This window comes from Cetorhinus maximus, chromosome 15 (assembly GCF_964194155.1).
Source record: "Cetorhinus maximus chromosome 15, sCetMax3.hap1.1, whole genome shotgun sequence".
In the NCBI taxonomy this organism is placed as follows: domain Eukaryota; kingdom Metazoa; phylum Chordata; class Chondrichthyes; order Lamniformes; family Cetorhinidae; genus Cetorhinus; species Cetorhinus maximus.
This window is the reverse complement of record NC_135893.1, coordinates 65406758-65429681: the sequence shown is the minus strand read 5'-3', so window position 1 is coordinate 65429681 and position 22924 is coordinate 65406758. Positions and strand designations below refer to the sequence as shown.

At 44.1% G+C, this 22924-nt stretch overlaps 1 protein-coding gene across 2 annotated transcripts in view; it reads left to right on the top strand.

Moving 5' to 3' along the window:
* lmf1 (lipase maturation factor 1) overlaps positions 1–18474 on the top strand; it is a 615052-nt gene extending 596578 nt beyond the window's left edge. For both annotated transcript variants that reach the window (XM_078558576.1, XM_078558577.1), the window contains one exon: positions 18008–18474. In XM_078558576.1, the coding sequence (XP_078414702.1) occupies positions 18008–18182 (175 nt within the window). In that variant the 3' untranslated portion in view covers positions 18183–18474. The remainder of the gene's footprint in view (positions 1–18007) is intronic.
* The last annotated feature ends 4450 nt before the right edge of the window (positions 18475–22924 follow it).

Below are 22924 nucleotides of genomic sequence, written 5' to 3'. Positions count from 1 at the left end.
TGTATCTCCGCCAGATCGTCCCGCATACCTTGCTGCACTTTCAGCGTTCGCTGGCTCAAGGATGACTCCAGAGGCACAACATCAGCCACCGTCCGAGCAAGTACCTGGTCCCCAGCAGTCCTCCAACTACCAGTGCCCTGGGCATTCTCTGACTCTGCTCGCACCTCAAGCGATTGTGAAGTGCCCTCATTGCCGTGCCCCGGGACACTAGCCGAAGATCTAATTCCCACCGAGGTGTTAGTATCTGCATTGGTGCCTGCCTGGCTGACATGGTGTGACGCTGGTGAGTGCATTTGCTCGGGGGCTTCAGGGGTGAGAGGTGGGCTCTCTGTCTCCTCCTCCCGGCCCTGCTCCGGTGATGCTGAAAGGAAGGAAAAGGACATTTAATTAGTTACAGTGCAGACAATGTCAACTTGCATGCTGGTCTCCCAGATCATTATGCGCTCATCCTTCAATAATCAAGAATAAACTTGTGTTGCTAAGTTCAATCACGGAGCGTTCAGCAGTGCCATGGCTTCTGTGACACACATGGTGACCTGACTGTTCGGCAAACAAACCTCCCCGTGGCACCCCAGCCTCACCGCCACCGGTGGTCCCGGGGGCATGGCGCCTTTCAAGGTCCATGGCCTGCTGCTCAAAAGGCGTAAGAATGGCCAACTAGCTCAGCCCTCCGCCAGTCTGCATTTGCAGTGTGCAGTCTTTTCCTGAAAAGGAGAGAGGAGCATTGATTAGTCCAGCCTGCATCTGAACTCCCATCGCATCCCTGCCAACCCAGCCAGAGTGGGACATTGCAGGACTCCAGTTCTTCGTCGCCCCACAGCTGCCGCACACTCACCCAAACAAGCCAGGGCTGGCCCCCCCCCTGCCCACCATTGGCCAAATGCTGCCTCCTTCACATGTGGCACCACAAGGTGCCACTTTGCTAAGCAAAGAGGCACAAGCACGTGGAGAACAAACACCAGCAGATGGATTGGTGTCCCGCCAACTGGAAGTCCCCCCCCGCCAGCATTTTAGCACCCTGACTTCGACATGCTTCGCAGTTCCAGCGCTCTGCCTAGGTGCAGACTCTTGACTTTCAACCCCATTCTATACTCTGGGTGTCAGTGTCACACATGCTGCAGATGCAGAACACATCCTAGCTCAACCCTCTCAGGGTGAACTGGGCATGGGCAATCTCTGCTGTCACACCCAGCGAGGGATCCGTGCCATGAGGGATTCAGTGATGTTACTGTACTCAGAGTTGGTGGGGATGTGGGTCGGGGTTGGGGGTTCTGGGGGGTCGAAAGAGTGGTTGGGGGGAAAGGGTGACGGCTGCATTAAGTGACTTGAGGCAACAAGGTACTCAGCCTTCCCGAGTGCAGGAGATCATTGAATCTTTTGCAGCACTGGAGCCACAGAGTCCTAGGGGTCTACAGCACAGTAAAAGGCCCTTCGGCCCATCGAATCTGCGCCAGTCAAACAAGTACCTAACTATTCTAATCCCATTTTCCAGCACTAGGCCCATAGCCTTGTATGCCATGGCATCGCAAGTGCACATCCAAATACTTGTTAAATGTTATGAGGGTTTCTGCCTCTACCACCCTTTCAGGCAGTGAGTTCCAGATTCCCACCACCCTCTGGGTGAAAAAATTCTTCCTCACATCCCCTCTAAACCTGCTGCCCCTTACCTTAAATCTATGCCCTCTGGTTATTGATCCCTCCACCAAGAGAAAAAGTTCCTTCCTGTCTACCCTATCTACGCCCCTCATAACTTTATATACCTCAATCATGTCCTCCCTCAATCACCTCTGCTCCAGGGAAAATAACCCCAGTCTATCCAATCTCTCCTCATAACTAAAACTCCCCAGCCCAGGCAATATCCTGGTATATCTCCTCTGCACTCTCTCTGGTGCAATCACTTCCTTCCTATAATGCGGATTCCAGAACTGCATACAATACTCTAGCTGTGGCCTAATCAGCATTTTATACAGTTCCAGCATAACCTCCCTGCTCTTATCTTCTATGCCTCGGCTAATAAAGGCGAGTATCCCATACGCCTTCTTAACCACCTTATCTACCTGTCCTGCTACCTAAAGGGACTAGTGGACATGCACACCAAGGTCCCTCTGATCCTTGTTACTTCCCAGTGTCCTACGATTCATCATGTATTCCCATGCCTCGTTTGTCCTGCCCAAGTGCATCACCTCACACTTATCCAGATTAAATTCCATTTGCCACTGATCAGCCCATCTGACCGGCCTGTCTATATCCTCCTGTAATCTAAGGCTATCCTGCTCACTATTTACCACCCCACCAATTTTCATGTCTTCCCCGAACTTATTGATCTACTCTCCTACATTCAAGTCTAAGTTGTTTTTACATACCACAAACAGCAAGGGACCCAACACCGATCCCTGTGGAACCCCACTGGACACAGGCATCCAGTTACAAAAAACACCCCTTGACCATCACCCTCTGCTTCCTGCCACTCAGCCAATTCTGGATCCAATTTGCCAAATTGCCATGGATCCCATGGGCTCTTACCTTCGTCATCAGTGTCCCATGTGGGACCTTATCAAAAGCCTTGCAGAAGTCCAAGTAGGTTACGTCAGATGCATTGCCCTCATCTACACACCTGGTCACCTCTTCGAAAAATTCAATCAAATTGATCAGACATGACCTCCCCTTAGGTCCCCAAGGACAATGCTGACTGTCCTTGATTAATCCCTGCCTCTCCAAGTGTAGATTAATTCTGTCCCTTAGAATTGCTTCCAATGGTTTCCCCACCACTGAGGTTAGACTGACCGGGCTGTAGTTCCCTGGTTTATCCCTTCCTCCCTTCTTGAATAACGGTACCACATTGGCTGTCCTCCAGTCCTCTGGCACTTCTCCTGTGGCCAGAGAGGTATTGAAAATTATTGCCAGCGCCCCTGCTATCTCCTCCCTTCCCTCACTCAACAGCCTGGGATACATTTCATCTGGGCCTGGAGATTTAGCTACTTTTAAGCCTGCCAGACCACTTAGAACCTCCTTCCTTTCTATGCTAATTTTTAAAATTATATCACAGTGCTCCTGCCTGATTTCCATACCCACGTCGTTCCTCTGACTTGTGAACACAGACACAAAGTATTCATTTAGAACCCTACCCTACCTCTTCTGGCTCCACACACAAATTACCACTGTGGTCCTTAATGGGCCTTACTCTTTCTCTAGTTATCCTCTTACTCTCAATGTACTTGTAAAATAACTTTGGATTTTCCTTTATTTTACCTGCCAATGTTTTTTCATGCCCCCTTTTTGCTCTTCTAATTTCCTTTTTAAGTTCCCCCCCGCCCCCCCTACACATTCTATACTCCTCTAGGGCTTCCACTGTTTTGAGCCCTTAGTATCTGCCATAAGCCTCCCTTTTTCTCTTTGTCCAATCCTGTATATCCCTCGACATCCATCTGGATTTATTGGTCCCACCCTTTATCTTTACTGGAATATGTTAGCCCTGTACTCTCCCTATTTCCTTCTTGTATGTGTCCCACTGCTCTGACGCAGATTTACCTAAAAGTAGCTGCTCCCAGTCCACTGGCCAAATCTTATTAAAATTGGCCTTCCCCCAATTTTGAACTCTGATTTCTGGCCCATCCTTGTCCTTTTCCATAACAACCTTGAATCTAATGGAGTTCTGATCACTATCTGCAAAACGTTCCCCCAATGATACCTCTACCACTTGCCCGGCTTCATTCCCTAAAATTAAGTCCAAGACCCCCACCCCCTCTTGTAGGACGCTCTATGTACTGTCTTAAAAAGCTCTTCTGGATGCATTTTAAGAATTCCGCTCCCTCTAAACCTATCACACTATGACTAACCCAGTTAATGTTGGGGAAGTTGAAATCCCCCACTATTACTACCCTATTATTTTTACACTTCTCTGAAATTTGCCTACATATCTGCTCTTCTATTTCTCTCTGGCTGTTTGGGGGCCTATAGTAAACTCCCAGCAATGTGATTGCTCCTTTTTTGTTTTTAAGTTCTACCCATATGGCTTCATTTGAGGAGCCTTCTAAGATGTCATCCCTCCTTACTGCTGTAATTGATTCCTTGATCAATACTGCGATACCCCTTCCTCTTTGACCTCCTTCCCTGTCTCGCCTGAAGACCCTATATCCTGGAATATTGAGCTGCCAATCCTGCCCCCCTCTCAACCATGTCTTTGTGACAGCAATGACATCATACTTCCATGTGTTAATTTGTGCCCTCAACTCATCTGCCTTATTCGTCAGACTCCTTGCATTAAAATAAACATCATCCAACCTTGCCAAACTCCCTTTGTGCCTTAATCGGCCTATAATTTCTATACCTTCCAGACTCACTTACTCTCTCTTCTAATTTTGGCTGTGCATCTCCCCCTGCTGAACCTCCTCTCAGGATCCCATCCCCCTGCCAAGTTAGTTTAAACTCTCCCCATGTGCCATGTGCACCGCACCACATCATGGGAGCTAACACTCTCGGCTACCTCCTCCCACGCATGTTTGGTCAGGTGGGGGGGGTGGGGGGGGTGGGGGGGGGGGGCATCCGCCTCCCATCCCATAGAAACAAAGAAAATAGGAGCAGCCATTCAGCCCTTCGAGCCTGCTCCGCCATTCATTATGATCATGGCTGATCATCCAGCTCAATAGCTTGTTCCTGCTTTCTCCCCATATCCTTTGACCCCTTTCACCCCAAAAACATGCAATGTTTTGGCCTCAACTACTTTCTGTGGTAGCGAATTCCACAGGCTCACCACTCTGGGTGAAGAAATTTCTCTTCATCCCAGTCTTAAATGGTCTACCCTGTATCCTCAGACTGTGACCCCTGGTTCTGGACTCCATCACCATCCGGAACATCCTTCTTGCATCTACCCTGTCTAGTCCAGTTAGAATTTTATAGGTTTCTATGAGACCCCCCCTTCATTCTTCTGAACTCCAGTGAATATAATCCTAATCGACTCAATCTCTCCTCATATGTCAGTCCTGCCATCCCAGGAATCAGTCTGGTAAACCTTCACTGCACTCCCTCTATAGCAAGAACATCCTTCCTCAGACAAGGAGACCTAAACTGCACACAATATTCCAAGTGTGGTCTCACCAAGGCCCTGTATAATTGTAGCAAGACATCCCTGCTCCTGTACTCGAATCCTCTCGCTTTGAAGGCCAACATACCATTTGCCTTCTTTACCGTCCCTCGGAAGAAGGACCTCCTGCCACGCAGCCACCTCCTCCAGGAGGGCAGCTAGGCAGTCGTCTGAAAAACGAGGGGCACACTGCCCTGCTGGCCTACCCTCCAGCTTGGCCTGCCTCGATGGCCTACCCTCCGGCCTGGCCTGCCCCGATGGCCTACCCTCCAGACTGGCCTGCCCCGATGGCTTATCCTCCGGACTTGCGTCGCCTCCATTGCCCCCCTGCAGAGCCTTTCGCCCAGCCATTGCGAGCAGCCTTTCCAAGGCTGCCAGGCCTTCCTTTATATAGGCCCCCAGGTCACCATTGGACCCAGCGGGCTGAGCGCACCCGCCGCCGCCCACCCATTCCCGCTATGCACGGGAGTTGTGAAGGATGCTGGGCGCGCCTTAATTGCCCTGCCCGCGTAAAATGGCGGTGCGGACCTGATCGTGGGTGGCGATCGGGTCCACGCCCACCTGCTCCTGCTCGGCCCGCCAAACATGGGGAAAATTCTCCCCATGGAGTTCAAGTACCGAACTGAACTAGTTAATTCCAGTTTGACTTATATACATACATGCATAAATGGCCACAAGAGGCTGCTATTACATTCCCCTCTCCTTATTGAAAAAAATTACACAATGTTCAAAATTCTATACAACTTATATACATTTCTTGTTTTTCATTTATTTGCAAATCCAACTTAACCATGCATGTATAAAGTTGGCAAAAAAACTTAACCACGCATGTATGAAGTTGGCAAAAAAAAAAAGGTGATCCTGAGACTTTCGGGAGCATTTTAGAATTCTGCAAAGGAGGCCCAAGAGAAAGATTAACGAAAGGAAAATAGAATATGAGAGTAAACTAGCAAGAAACATAAAAATGACTGTAAAAGCTTCTATAGGTATGTAAAAAGGAAAAGATCAGCAAAAAACAAACATGGGTCCATTACAAGCAGAGTCAGGAACATTTATAATGGGGGATAAGGAAATGGCAGAGAAACTAAACAAATATTTTGCATCTGTCTTCACAGAGAAAAATACTAAAAACCTCCCAGAAATAATGGAGAATCAAGGGACTAGTGTAAATGAGGAACTGCAAGATGTTAACATTAGTTTTTAAAAAGTACCAGATAAATTAATGGGACTTAAAAGTAGATAAATCCCCTGGACCTGATGAGCTACGTCCCAGAGTATTGAGAGAGGTGGCCGTAGAGGTAATAGATGCATTGGTGTCATCTTTCAAAATTCTACAGACTCTCAAATGGCTTCTGCAGATTGGGAGGTGGCAAAGAGAGAAAACGGGAAACTACGGACCTTTTAGTCTAACATCAGTAGGAGGAAAAATGCGAGAATGTATAATAAAGGATATGATAACAGGCCGCTTAGAAAATAATGGTCGGATTGGTCAGAGTCAACATGATTTTATAAAAGGAAATCATGTTTAACAAACCTGTTGGGGTTTCTTGAGGATGTAACTAGCAGAATAGATAAGGGGAAACCTTTGGATGTGGTATGTTTAGATTTTCAGAAAGCTTTTGGTAAGGTCCCACACAAGAGGTTAGATAACAAAATTAGAGCACATGGAGTTGGGGGGGAATATACTGGCGCAAATTGAGAACTGGTTAACAGATAGAAAACATAGAGCAGGATAAATGGGTCATTTGCAGATTTGCAGGCTGTGACTAGTGGGGTAGCGCAAGGATCAGTGCTTGGGCCCCAGTTATTCATATATATATCAATGATTTGGATGTGGGAATTAAATTTAATATTTCCAAGTTTGCAGATGACACAAAACTAGATGTAAGTATGAGTTGTGAGGAGGATGCAAAGACGCTTCAAGATTTAAACAGGCTAAGTGAGTGGGCAAAAATTTTCAGATGGAATACAACGTGGAGAAATGTGAGGTTGTTCACTTTGGTAGGAACGATCGAAATACAGAGTATTTCTTAATTGGTGAGGAGGTGGGAAGTGTTAAACTTCTGAGGGACTTGGGGGTGACCTTGTTCATGAGTCACTGAAAGCTAACCAGCATGTCTTTTGGCTTAACAGGGGCAAGCAAAATCTTGAGCATTTCATACACTTTTGGACTTGCTTCCACCAAAAATATTGTCCTTTTCCTTTCTTCCACTGTCTGATTAACAGCTGGATTATCAGGATCTTCAAGGATATTATTAGCAGTAATAAACATCTCAGAGCTGCTCCACATACGGACCGAAAAACCCTCGGTCATAGCTATACTCTCCCAGATGCCCAGTAACACCTGTTGATGCAGCCATCTTTGTAGTTCAGTCCACCCACGTGGACAAACAGCCTTTTCCCCAAGACCAGATTTTTCATTTTTTCAAAAAAACCTCAGTTCCTCTGCTGGTTTGCTGGAAACTTCTCAGTTATGACGTGGCAGATGATGTGTGCCAGGCGGATCAAATCCATGAGGGAAATGTGATTGCATTATCACAATGGTTTTGCAATTTGTATTTATTTTGAGATGCATGCACTGAATTCAGAAGTAATAAGTCCACCAAGACTTTTAGAGACTTTTTAAAAAAAACTAAATTAAAATATCTATTAACAAAAAAGATTTCAAGCTCATATGTATGACTACAAATTATTACTATAATAACTCCTAAAATTCCTAATTAACCTGACTCCCAGTTACAACCCCCTTTAAGGCAATGGTCCAAAAATAAGATATTTAGATTTTAAACAGATCCAGCAAATTAACACAATACCCCGGACAGTGGAATCCCAAATGACTTTGCGCCAGCTCCAGTTTCTGTAGACAGCAGGCTTATGCACAGATGCTGGAGGCTTCATTAAGGCTACTTTGCACACTTCTGTTAGATCTCACAATGCCTTCTCCTGACACACAGCCTCATTCTCCTTTATATATGTTTCTCCTTTTTTAATGTGTAAATTCCATTGTTTCCATATGTCTTTGGAACTTTACCTTTCTCATAGTATAAATCTTTTCATGTTGCCAATATTCTCATTAACCTCTTTGAAATTCAAGCCTCCTTTCATCTAACTAAAAATGCAAATTCGCTTCACACCTTACACACTAAGACCCCAACCATGTGTACCTACTTAGCATTTTAAAGACACTTCTGCACTTATTTCTTTTGATGACTTCAACTTGCAGTGTGTTTGGCTACAAAATGTAATTAAACCACACACAGACAGAAAAACATAACCCCCCATAAACATACTTTACAATAAACCAGAAAAATATTATGAAAATGATTCTACTCTCATGACATTCTCCAATCCAAATTTGTTCGGCTAGGGAAATCCACAATCCCATCTTGTTGCCAGACTGTGATGTCTTTGCAGAGCAAAAAGAAACTGGTGTGTGCGCATGGAGCTCAAGTACCCAACTGAACTGGTTTCTTCCGGTTTGACTTATATACATACATACACAAATGGCCACAAACGAGTGCTATTATAGTGTCCTTGTCTGTTCTTGCCTGTAATGTGACTCCAATCCACACCAACATGGTTGACTCCAAACTACCCTCTGAAGAGGCCTAGTAAGCCATTCAATTGTCTTAAGCCCTCTTCATCAGCATCTTCTAAGGGCACTTGGAATGGGCAATAAATGCCAGCCTTGCCAGTGAGAATGAATGCAGAAAAGACCATACTTTACTTACAAGCCTAGGTTCTCAAAGTAGAACAGTGAGAATAGCTCGACAACACTACATGCTGTAGGTTCTGTGAAGTGAATGACTGTGATCTAGGCTAGACCTTCAGCCAGTCAATGTCTTACTTAAAGAAACATAAATATTTAGAATCATTTAGCAACCAGACGAACAGAGCCAAAACTAAATCTGTGCCAGGATTCACCTCAGCTGAGGGAAATGGGGTTCTCCCAATCAGCCATTGGAGAATGGGCAGAACTCCCGTTTACTATCAAACAAGTGTTCCCGATGAACTCCTCCTGATGTTATGGCAGTTGATTGGGAAAACCTCTACCTATCCACACCCCTTCACCCCCACCCCCACCCCCAACCAGGAAATTCCTGGCGAGAGCTAGGAACATGGGATCAGGAGTAGGCCATTCAGCCCCTCAAGCCTGTTTTAACATTTGGTCAGACAATGCTGATCTTAACTCACATACCTGCCTTAGATCTGTAACACTTAATACCCTTACTGAACAAAAATCTAGCAATCTTATTTTTAAAATTTTCTACTGAACTCCAGCCCCGACAGCTTTTTGGGAGAGAGTTTAAGGTTTCTGCTACCCTTTGCATGAAGTGCTACTTGACATCAACCTAGCTCTAATTGTGCTTTCCTGTTCTGGACTCCCCCAACATCTCAATTAGATCACCCCTTAATCTTCTATTCTCAAGGGAATGCAAATCCAGTCTAGAAACCTGCCCTCATAATTTAACTTTTTATCCCTGGTATCATTCTGGTGAATCTGTATTGCACTCCCTCCAAAGGCCACCCTGAGAGAGTTAATATTGCTGGAGGGACAAACTTTAATGTTATGCAGAGTCACAATAAGTGACTAGCCTTTCAAGACTTGGAAAAGAGTAACCATGAAGCTTCAGTGTTGGAATTATGCAGGTATTGGGTGAATGCACTATTTTCCCTCCTTTATTAGAAAACAAAATGTAAATCAGTAATAATTTTGGAATAACAGATTACTGTAACTTTGTCATGAATCACAGCTAGATATAATGTACCCCCCGGGTTGGAACGTTCACTTTATTTGTTAAATGAAATGAATCATATCTGACTCAGAATGAAATAATTGCCAATAAATTCAAGTTCTGCTCCAAATTTGTAGCTCTGGCACTACTGGACTAGTTACTGACTGTTGCAAGCAGATTTATGTGTAAGGTACATTTGCCCACTGGTGATATAGAGTGGAGATCTGGAGTTTTCTGGCAAAGATTCATGAACGTTTTTGTTGTCTTTATTTAGGTGACAGACATGGCTCAGTGGGTAGCACTCTTGCCTCTGAATCAGAGATTATGGGTTCAAGTCCCATTCTAGAGGCTCAAGCACACAGTCCAGGCTCAAACTCCATTGCAGTACTGAGGGGGTGTTGCACTATTGGAGGTGCCACATCTTTTGGATGTGATGTTAAATTGAAGCCCCATCTGCCCTCTTGAATGGACATAAAAGATCCCATGACATTTTTTCAAAGAAGAGTGGCAGGAATTCTCCCTGGTGTTCTGGCCAACATTTATCTCTCAAGCAACATCACAAAAACGGCTGACTATTTGGCCATGATCACATTGATTTTTGTGGAGCTCATGAAAGATGCTATATAAATGTAAGTCTTTCTGTCCCTCTGTCTGTCTCTCTCCTCCATCCTGCCTGTCTGGGCCAAATCATTCTTAGTCCAGAAAAGTAACATGTTGGCACCCAACAGATACCCCCATGGATGCCTTCAGTGTAATTCCTGTGCTGATTCACCAGGAGGCGCACCTGAACAGAATCGGGGAAGCACCCTTCCCCCAACCTTCCAACTGTGACCTGACCAATGCAGAGGCCAAGGTGTCTTGTGACATCTCTCTGCGACAGAGAGAGAACACACCACTGTTACTAGGCATCTACCTTCCCCCAAAGGCACTCCAGTCCTGGCAGATAGATTTGTGTGACAAACTGCTCAGGACTTGAATGTTAATGGGGGGAATTCTGACTCGGTGATCACCAGATATCAAGCCCTCAGTTTTAATGAGCCCAAACTGCCAGGTGCACTGTAGGATTTATCTAAACCATAGTAAAGATTAACCTGGCATTTGCCCATGTCATAACAAAATGAAGATAAAACTTTCTGTTCATTAAGTGTTACTTCACTTCTGGTTAGTCCACGATAAGGATAGAATATTGCTGACTTTCAAATCCTTTTTTAAACAAAACAAAATCTTCAAAATGATTAAAAGCCGCAGTCCCCTTTCCTCAGGCATATGTAGGATTACAAGTAAACTGCCTAACAGTGTGAAGGTGAACATTCTGCTATTTAACCTCCTAAGCTATCCTTTCTGGTGCTCCCTTTCCTTTAAGTGAGCTTTAAAAAAAGAATCAACTTGCGTATATGGAAACCACCCAATGGCGGCGCATCTGGAACTGAAATCAGTTTTTTAAACTTCCCTTTGAAAGGAAGTTTTGCTGTCTTCAAGGGCCACTGTCTTCATGAAAAGGTGTTTGGGAACTCCTGCTTTATTAGTTGTTTGACGAGGGAGAGTAATGGTGTACCTGGCATGTGTCTGTAAACAGATTTTTAAAAGGTTTGTCAAACCTTTTCTTCCATGAAGATGAAACCTGTTTTTTTTTATTGAATCTCTTTCTCCTAGTTCCCTCATTTTGTCCTGTCATTGCTTGAAGACTCTGACTTTTGCTGAAATTCGCCTCTTGTACTTCTCGCCTGGGTGGCCATTTTCCATGTATTAGCCTCTCCCACCGAGTGTTAGCAGGCTATTTGACCACTGCAGGCAGCAAAGCCCACACCAGTCTTCTATACGATCCAGCAGGGATCATTGAATAATGATTGGTGGCATGAACACTGGCTGGTTTCCTACTCCCAGGCGTTCCATAGAGAGATAGAGCCTTCAAGCAATGACAGGACGAAATGGGGCAACAAGGAGAAAGATTCAATAGCTCACCTAAATAATTATTAAAACATATGAGATCCTGAGGCATAGGGTACAAAAGTCAGGAAGTTGTGCTAAATCCATATAGACTATCTGTTCGACCCCAGCGAGTATCATATCCAATTCTGGGCTTTAGGAAGGATGTTGAAGGCTTTGTAGAGCATATAGAAGAGATTTACAAGAATGGTCCACGGATGAGAGATTACAGTTACATGCATAGACTGGAGAAGCTGGTGTTGTTCTCCATGGAACAGAGAATGCAATGAGGAGATTTGACAGAGGTGTTTAAAATCGTGAAGGGTTTAGATAGAGTAAACAAAGAGAAACTGTGCCCTCTGGCTGAAGGTTTGATAATGAGAGAGCACAGATTTAAGGTGATTGGCAAAAGAATCAGAGACCACATGAGGAAAAACTTTTCTTTTACATGAATGGTAAGGATTTGGAATCTGCTGCCTGATAGGGTGGTTGGTGAATACAGATTCAATAATAACCTTCAAAAGGGAATTGGATGAATACTTTAAGTAGGAAGTGTTACAGGGAAATGGGGAGAGTGAGGGAGTAGAACTAACTGTAATATTCTGCAAAGGAACTAGCACAGACTTGATGGGTGGAATAGCTTCCTTCTGTGCTGTACTTATGGTTCCAAATGCTTAGCCAGGCTGGGGATCTGAAGGGCCACCCCACACATGATTGGGCTCAAGGAATTTCAACCACCACACCTTCAATACTTTAGCTGTTATCAATGTTGATACTGTCCAGTGGTACACATGGCCAGTGTCTGCAGCAGCAGGTACTCCAGGATATCAGTGAACAAAGACCTAATGTGCAGTGAGCACATTGATTTTGCAAGGACGCATGTATGTCTAAAATTGGAAAAGCAAATTGTTTTTGTCTTTTTCTTTCTATGAAAATAAATCTGTGGAATAATTTCCTCTCCAGTGATCCCACAATTGTATGAGCGTTGTTAAATTTTGCAAGATCATTGTAGGGTTTATAAGGGGCAATTAACTCTCCCAATAACCTAAGCATAGACTTCAACCAAATGCTGTCTCATCATGTGCTAATGATAGTAAGGGTGGGAGGGTTATGAGCTCCAGCTAATTTCCCTCCAATCCCATCTCTGCACTGTCAGTGGAGATGAAGACAAGAAAGGAGAGGTAGGAGAGGAACTTTTTCTGGTTGCCAGGTAGGAGAGCTCCCAATCCTGCTATTGGGCTCTCTTAGAACCTGTCATACTAAGAACAAGTTACATTTATATAGCATCTTTAAAGTAATAAAAATACATCAAGCCACTTCACAGGAACATTATTAGACAAAACATGTCACTGAGTCACATGAAGAGATAATAGGACAGCTTGGTCAAAGAGGCTGGTTTGAAAGAGCTTTAGAATTTCCCCTGTAAACCTTTCCAGATGCTCCTTTAAAGTTACCTTTTTGATAATATTTTTGTCACCTGTCCTGGTATTTCACATGGCTTGGTGTGAAATTATTTTTGACAACTCTCTTCTTAAGCACCTTGGGAGATATTAAGACATTAAAAGCTAAGTTGCCATTGAAAGAGGGGGAGAAGATTAGGGAGGGAATTCCAATGTTTGGAACCTCGACAGCTAAAGGCATGGCCCGGAATGGTGGGGCAAAGGAATTGAGGGATATCTAGGCCAGCGCATGACGAATGACCATTTTGCATGGGGTCTCTGAATGAGACTGAAACCTGTCAGAAGTCGCCACTTTCAAGAAGAGAGCAAAGTGGAAAACAAAGCATTTTTCATTAAATTCCTCTCTAAGTTATATCTCAACCCATAACTCTGGGAGCAAGAACAGCAACCAACTTAGTAAACTTTAAGGCGTTTCTGAATCCATTGTGGATTTAAAGGATGCCCACTTGAATAAACCCTTTCAGTTACTCTCCATTTGCTGCCAAATAGAAAGCTTCTTAATAAAAAGAATGAAGCTAAAAGAAACAAATGTGTTCTGATATTGTAGCAAAGTTCAAGGCAGCAGAGGTTAGTGATAACTTCCACTCGCATGTTACTGGATTGCTAATGATGTTTACTCTAATCCCCAGAATTCTGAAGATTTAATTATAACATTTTTTAAAACAACTCATTATTTTTAAAGTAATCTTTAGCATTATCTGTTGTGATTCCATGTATTGTAAACCACACATGATTCAGGGACAAATGATTTGCAAGATTCACTAACGTGAATCACATCTCACAGTCGGCCATTCATGTTTGCATTTAGGGTTAGGCCTGTGCTGTTCCTAACTAACTTTTTAACTTCCAGTTGTTGGGAAACTGTGTTTCAGTTGCAACCAAATAAAAAGATTGAAATCACCATCCCATCCCATCCCTGCCCCTACCCAGTGGTTTAATCGGTAAATGGACTAACCTGTGTGGTACTTCTTTTTATTCAATAATGGGATGTGGGCATTGCTGGCTAGCCCAGCGCTTATTGCCCACCCTAATTACCCTGGAGAAGGTGATGGTGAACTTCCTTCTTGAACTGCAGCAGTCCCTGTAGTATAGGTACACCCACAGTGCTATTAGGGAGAGAGTTCCAGGATTTTGACCCAGCAACGGTGAAGCCATGGAAAACTAGGAGAGCCCAGGTCTGATGATAAGTGGATCTGAGAAGGACAGCAAAAAGAAAGACTTTTGTCTTTCACAACCTCAGAATGTCTCAAAGCACTTTCCAGCTAATAAAGCATTTTTGTAATGAAGGAAATGTGGCAGCCAATTTGTACGCAGCAAGGTCCTACAAACAACAACATGAAAATGGCCAATGATCTGATTTAGTGATATTGTTTGAGGAATAAATATTAGCCAGAACAGTGCAGGGGTGGGGGAGGAGGAGCTCCCTTACTTCTCTCTGATTGGCATGTCTGGATCTTTTACATCCACCTGAGAGGGTAGATAGGACCCCGTTTATTACCTGATCTAAAAGATAGTGCCTTAGCCAGTAAAGTGCTCCCTCAGTACTGCACTAGAGTGATAGCCTGAATTTTGTGCTCAACAACCTGGACTAGGATTTGAACCAAAGACTTTTCGACTGAGAGGTCAGAGTGCCACCAACTCAGCCAGGGCCAACACCAGAATCATAACTATAGTGATCCTGAGCTCCCAAAGATGAAAAACCCATCCCCTCTAAGCTCCAGGCTTTATCCAAAAGCTGTATGTAAAGATGAAGCAATGGCTAGGGTGTCCCATGCTGGGCTTTAAAAGTGATGGAAAAGGAACACTGCGATAGGTAAGGGGCTCCACAGTTTAATGTCCTTGGAAAGTATGAACTTGACTGGGAGATGGCATGATTTTTCTAAGAAAGCACTTCTTCATACAAAGAGTAGTGGAAATCTGGAACTCTCTCCAGCAAGAAGCTGTTGAGACTGAGTGGAGGGGTGGGGGACTGGGGGGAGTCAGTTGAAAACTGAGATTGATAGATTTTTGTTGGGCAAGAATATTAAGGGTAACGGAACCAAGGTGGGCAGATAAAGTTACAATAGATGCCAGCCATGATCCAATTGAATGGCAGAACAAGTTAAAAGGGCTGAATTGACCCTTCTGTTCCTATGCTCTTCCTATGCTCCTGAAGGATGAAGAGTGCATAAAGACAAGCAGTGACCACAGTGACGATAAGTGAAGTGAAATGAAGTGAGAGAAGGATTTTCTTTGTAATGGACAGGAGGAGGGTCTGTTTAAACAGCACTAATCTTTCTTCTCACCACCCATTTATAAACAGAAGGCGTTTTACTTTGTTTCCTTTTTAATAAGATGTGGCGTATTTCCCAACCCCTCGTTTTTTGTGTGATCCAATTTCTACTATTAGCCCTACAGCAAACTCAACGTAGGATGAACTCAAAAGGTTAGTTTATTGCACACATTCAAAGACCGTGAAAAGGATGTCTGCAATATGTCTGTCCGTGCACATACAGTAAAAGGAGGGATAGAGGAAAGGTTTTACAGTACAGAGATTACAAAAAAAAGATATTGATTCATGTGAGGTCCAGAGTCCAGAATTAAAGTCCCAGGAGGAATTTCTTCATGGAGTTCGGCGGACTGAAAACTGTTGGCGTAAAATTCATTGTTTCAGTGATAGCGACTTCACAAGATGAAATAGGCACGCAGAGATTAATGTGTTTGTAGGTGATAATTCAGAACTTTCAGCAGAGACAGGGTAGATGGGGCCAGTTGTCCAACCTGGCCAGGACTCCTGTGTGGACTGCTAGTCAGATGTTAAAACAGCAGGCTGGGTTTGTAATCATGTGATCTTACCTCGCAACAATATCTTGAACAAAGGGCATTTATCCAGTGCCTGGAAATTGGCTTTGTGTTCAAGGCTGATAACATCTCAACCATTATTGGTTGAAGGAGGTGCTATTTGTTGAGGGTCTGGTGTTTGGGAAGTCATTATCTCCGCAGACTCTCTGACTCCGCTGGCAGTCCTGGTTTATCAAATACAAATGGCCTTCTTGTGAGATCCTATTGAAGTTGGACTGTGCAGTCCCCAGATGGTCTGTTAGTAGCTCTTCAGAAATAATGAGGCCTGACATTTCTGAAACTGCAAAGTTTCTTCTTTTGTTCTGGTGACTCAGACAATAACTCACAGCCAGAGGGTCAGCCATCTTAATGCTTTTTGTTCAGCAAAGGCCTAGTTTAAAATTAAGAAGTAGCAATGAGGATATATTTTTATAAAAATATATAGTGTTAGGTTCTGTTCCGTCACACTACAAACGGTTGCTTTCTCGGAGCGTGGTCTGGACAGTGGGCAATTGCTGAAAGAGCCTCACCAAATATGGGAGCAACATTCAAGTTTTGAAGAGGTTTGGCGAGTCCTTTTTATTTCTCAATTCCTCAAATTTAGAAAGTAACTCTGTCTCCATCACTAATTAGCAAATGGGATAGTCCGGGGGCATGCAGATGACAACTTCGTACTCAAACTTGAACAACTAAGCAGGAGTATCACTGCGCTGGAGGCTAGACTGAATAGCATTCAGTGGTAACACTGTTAGTTCCAAACAAAGGTTTAATTCCAGCGGTGTGATATCAGTTTAGAAAGCTTTAAGATATTCATATAAAATTCCTCTGCCTGCTATTTTAGCCTAGTTTAATTTTTATGGGTTAGAATTATATTTCCCGTGCATGTGTATATATGCATAATATATAAAAATATATATATAGTGTCCATATTCCCATATATTTCCATATTTCCTGTATCTATATATCCCACGTACATATATGTACATGTGTGTGTGTGATATAGAACAAATATATATAGGTCCTACATCACATATGGCCTGACCGTTTGCAACCATTATGTTCTTTGTCTTTCTCTCTATTCTATGTCTTCAACCACACTGTAGAAGTAGCCCTTGCTATACACTTTCTATCCACCGCTTCTGTTGAGATTACCTTTCTTAAGATACATTTTAATTATTTTCTGTTAAGTGCAGTTATCCTTTTGAGAATTATAATATGATTCTCATTCAGGCATTCTCTCACTAACTCAGTCTCTCACTGTTTCACACACAGCCACCCTGGGGCACAGTTCCACAGGTGCAACCAATCTTCCTATCCTTTGACAAATTGGCCATTTTTAGTTGTATTTCAAGAGCACTGGCGCCCTATTCAACTTGGAGAAACAGCACAGTTGAGCCTGATTATGTCTTCGATACCATCCACACACCCGCAAATTTAAGTCACTAGGTAACTGTCAGCTTCTGATTGAGTCACAGCTGACATCTAAAAAAAATAACAATGTTAGACATTTTCAGTACAGTAGTGAGGAATGCTGCACTGTCGGAGGTGCCTGCTTTCAGATATGAGGGGAAAACCAAGGCCCCATCTGCCCTCTCAAGTGGTCAGAAAAGAACCCATGATGTATTTTGAGGAACTTTTTTTGAGGAGTTCTCCCTGGTGTGCTGGCCAATGTTCATCCCTCAACCGGCACCTCTAAATAGGATTATCTGGTCAGTATCACATTGCTGTTTGTGGGAGCTTGCTGTGTGCAAATTGGCTGCCTAGTTTCCTACACTGCAACAGTGACTACACTTTAAAGAAATACAAAATTGGATGTAAAGTGCTTTGGAACATCTTGGCACTGTGAAAGGTGCTATATAAATGTGAGTCATTTAGTTTCTTTCTCCTCCTCAGCCAGGCATCCCATTGATGTTGATTTTGGTGCATTTTCATGCATGGGTGGTCCAATATCCAGCCATGATAACACAATCTGTTTTTGTCGACAGGTGGATAAGGGGTGAACACTATCGCTACAAATTCAGCAGGCCCAGTGGCAACCATGCTGCGGAGGGTAAGTGGTGGATTCGGAAACGGATTGGCGCTTATTTCCCCCCTGTCAATGTGAAGGGGTTGAAGAAGTATTTTAAGGAGCGTGACTGGCCAATTCATGAGACCCAATAAAGTGAGAGATTTCTTCCGGGAGAACAACTGGCTTCCAGCAAGAAAGCATTAATGGTACCTCAGGACTGCAAACATGTCACCTCATTCTGTGAAGCACATTGATTAATGTACAATTGACAGATGCAACATGACTGTAATTATCAACAATGCTAACAATTTGACCTCTAGCCTTACGGAGTAAAAAATGTACTTTACTTGAAAGTGGGACTCAATTTCAAAACTTGTGATGTTATTTCAAGTGAATTTCTGACCTATTTTCAGTCTCATTATATCCAACTTTTCCAAGTTTTAACAGATTTTTTTGTGATTCTTTCCTGGAGATGTCTTTGTAATTCAGACCTATCACAGTACTTGCTTTCACTGTGTGCAACTCCTGCCTCAAAGGTTAGGTATGCAACAAGAGGAAGAAATTGCTGTTGGCAAGATGCTAGTGTACTGTAAGAACTTTACATAACGTTCTAGTGTTGGGATCAAAGAAGGCTATGACTCCCCATACGCCAATCATTTAGAGCTCAGTCAACCAGGCTTCCTGCCCCATGAACATCTGCCCACCTGTCTTCAGCCTCCCCGCTCGGCCTGCTGGTCTGTGTGGTTCCCTGCTCAGTCTGTGCGGTTCCCTGCCCGGTCTGTGTGGTTCCCCGCTCGGCCTGCTGGTCTGTGCGGTTCCCTGCCCGGTCTGTGCGGTTCCCTGCCCGGTCTGTGCGATTCCCCGCTCGGCCTGTTGGTCTGTGCGGTTCCCCACACGGCCTGTTGGTCTGTGCGGTTCCCCACACGGCCTGTTGGTCTGTGCGGTTCCCCGCTCGGCCTGTTGGTCTGTGCGGTTCCCCACACGGCCTTTTGGTCTGTGCGGTTCCCCACACGGCCTGTTGGTCTGTGTGGTTCCCCACACGGCCTGTTGGTCTGTGCGGTTCCCCGCTCGGTCTGTCAGTCTGTGTGGTTCCCCGCTCGGTCTGTCAGTCTGTGCGGTTCTCCACCCGGTCTGTCGGTCTGTGCGGTTCCCCGCTCGGCCTGCTGGTCTGTGCGGTTCCCCGCTCGGTCTGTGCAGTTCCCTGCGCGGTCTGTGCGGTTCCCCGCTCGGTCTGTCAGTCTGTGCGGTTCCCCGCTCGGTCTGTCGGTTTGTGCGGTTTTTCGCCCGGTCTGTCGGTCTGTGCTGTTCTCCACCCAGTCTGTTGGTCTGTGCGGTTCTCCTGTCGGTCTGTGCGGTTCTCCGCCCGGTCTGTTGGTCTGTGCGGTTCTCCGCCCGGTCTGTCGGACTGTGCGGTTCTCCGCCTGGTCTGTTGGTCTGTGCGGTTCTCCGCCCGGTCTGTCAGTCTGTGCGGTTCTCCGCCCGGTCTGTCGGTCTGTGCGGTTCTCCGCCTGGTCTGTGCGGTTCTCCGCCCGGTCTGTCGGTCTGTGCGGTTCTCCGCCCGGTCTGTGCGGTTCTCTGCCCGGTCTGTGCGGTTCTCCGCCCAGCCTTCAGATAAGGATGAGCTGACATTTCCCATTTCCCTGCTCCATTTCCTTTTTGCCCCATATTTCAAGTTTACCTCCACCCCACGTCAGCCAAACCTTGCCTCACCACTGCTTTATCGGTTATTTTAATAAAGTTTAATAAAGTTCCCCAGTTAAAATAATGGAATGTTTAACAATTAATTGCTACTATTGTCAGCAGTAATGCTAAGCTCAGAATTGTTTACAGCTGTCTTGATTGCAAGTACATGATGAGACAGTCCGAGGATATAGAACATTACATTTAATCTGGGGACCACTGTCATTAAATTTTTAAAAATGATTCGACAACTTTGTTCTATGTATGAATCAATCATGTTACCAAGTGGATTTTGTCCATTCTGGAAAGAAAAGGTGCCCTAAAACCCCTGGTTTCCCAGAGGGTTAAGTAGTATCTTGCGAATGTGTTGTTTTTTCAGCAATGTTACCAGAAATTGATTTTGTAATTTCTAACCCCGAATGAGGATATTTATCACTGTTTCTTGTTTTATCTTCAGTGTAATAATCACCCTACAGGAGTAACTATTGAAGGGTAATGTAACAAAGCCATTGCCTCAATCAATGTTTTATGATTCTCTGGTGGAGATTGCAAAATCATGGGCTACCCCCACCCCAGTGATTTCAAAGTAGCAGTAGGAGGAATGACAGCAGAAGTGGGGTGATAACTCTGAATGCTGATAGTGAGTACTGCTGTTGTGCCATTTCCACCCAAAGACTGGTATGAAATTTGGACCCCCTCCAAAATGTATGTCAGAGCAGTGCAGAGTTCTATCTTCATGACCTGAACTGTGCTTGTGTACTGCTCTGTACCTGTTCACATTTATGCTTGGCTGCCTACAATATGGTTTTGGCTTGGGAGCCTACAGTAGTGCGCATAAACTTGTCTGTGTTCTGAATGGGGAATATTAGGTCAAATATTTTAGCAGCTAACTTAGCAGAGTTTGTTGTCTTAATGATCGAGATATGTTACTCTTCGGAATACATTTGTATTTGCAATGTACAAAACGTCAAGAACATCTTCACAGGTCTTCAGTCAGCATTCTGTTTGCCTATTGCATAATGCATGTTTGGACACTTGGTATACCTATCATGAGGTAAGTTTACAACCATTCTTATCCTCCAGCTCCCCCAGTCAGCTTAAAGCACTTCATCAAGATCAGGAACTCCAGGCTGTGAAGTTGGTTGGCGCAAATTGTGCAAAACAGGCTGAATAAAGGACAATGGAAAACAAAATCAGGCACAGTGTGTATAACTAGCTGCTGACTGCCGAATCAGGTCATTCTGTCATAGCCCAGTTTCACCTCCAATGTCTCAGCTACAATAGGTGTTGTGGGTCCAAGAGTACCTTTAACAGGTGGGGTTGAGTGATCGACAGCCCAGGATACAACTCCGTGGCCATCTAGTTAGGATCAGTACACTCTATAGCCAAGTTTTCCATTGTAATAAACTGGGCACAATGAAGATGGTGATCTTTCCCGCTTGGAAAGTTATTACCCAACAGCTCAACATTCTGATCGTTGCTCCCAATGCGGTCTCCTCTACATTAGAGAGACCAAACGTAAACTTGGCGACCGCTTTGCAGAACACCTGCGGTCTGTCCGCAAGAAAGACCCAAACCTCCCTGTCGCTTGCCATTTTAACACTCCACCCTGCTCTCTTGCCCACATGTCTGTCCTTGGCTTGCTGCATTGTTCCAGTGAAGCCCAACGCAAACTGGAGGAACAGCACCTCATCTTCCGACTAGGCACTTTACAGCCTTCCGGACTGAATATTGAATTCAACAACTTTAGATCTTGAACTCCCTCCTCCATCCCCACCCCCTTTCCGTTTCTTCCCCCTCCCTTTTGTTTTTTCCAATAATTTATATAGATTTTTCTTTTCCCACCTATTTCCATTATTTTTAAATCTATACCTTTAATGCCCTGTTAGTCTTTCCACCCCACCCCCACTAGAGCTGTACCTTGAGTGTCCTGCCATCCATTCTTAATTAGCATATTCGTTTAGATAATATCACCACCTTCAACAGCTCTTTGTTCCTTTGTCTGTGACATCTTTTGATTATCTGCTCCTATCACTGCTTGCTTGTCCCTACAACCACACCCTCCCCCCCAACTTCTCTCCCCCCACCCCCCCACCTTAAACCAGCTTATATTTCACCCCTCTCCTAATATTACTCAGTTCTGTTGAAGTGTCATGAGGACTCGAAACGTCAACTCTTCTCTGCCGATGCTGCCAGACCTGCTGAGTTTTTCCAGGTAATTCTGTTTTTGTTTTGGATTTCCAGCATCCGCAGTTTTTTGTTTTTATCAACATTCTGATCTTTCATTTAACTCCCTGATTTCAAGTTTCAGAATGTATTTTAAATCCATTCTTGTGGAGAAAGGAAGCCTAATTCTCTGTATGTTATAAAAATGAATTTCAAGGCACTGTTGCATTTGTGTTACCCCACTATGCCAATGGATACAAGAATGAAAAGAAATGTGTGCTTAGGTTCATTATGTAACAGGAAAAGAGAAACAATAACTACTTTAAAAAGAAAACTGAAAAGACCAGAGTACAGATGGTTTCCACATTTTGTAGGTATAAACTAGGTTATTCATGATTCAAGAAAAATGAGTTTGTTGTATAAACTTGACTTGTAATCCTTTGAGTGTGGAAGATTGTAGGGTGATTCAAGTGAAGTGATTAAAATAGGGTAGATACAACAGATCTATTTCCTTTAGTGGGAGAATGCAAAAACTTGGACACGATAAAATTAGAGCTACATCATTCGGAAGTGAAATCAGGAAGCACTTCTTCACACAAGTGGTGTATAAATCTGAAACACTTCCCCCAAAAGGATGTGGGTGCCAGTGGTTAATTGGAATTTTCAAGACTGCGATCAAAAGATTTTTGTATATGAGTGCATAAAGGGACGTGGAGCAAAAGCTAGTCATTGGAGTTGCGGTGCAGATCATACATGATCAAATTGAATGGTGGAGCAGGCTCAAGGGTCTTAATAGCCGAGTGCTGCTCCAATCCTATGAGAGGCTTTACTTTATCTTTAAACGTGTCATTTTGGACAAAAGCAAATGTTTCAAGGGTGGTATATTTTGAGAACTTTCTGATTCTGGATAATCAAAAAATTGAAGCGAAAGATTATATTGGAATATATGTTTTGTGCTGTGATTAGAATGTTTCTTCCCTAAATTCAAACTGCAACGGTGGACAAATAGTTAAATGTGAATTAGCTGAGAAAATATGGCTTATGAGAT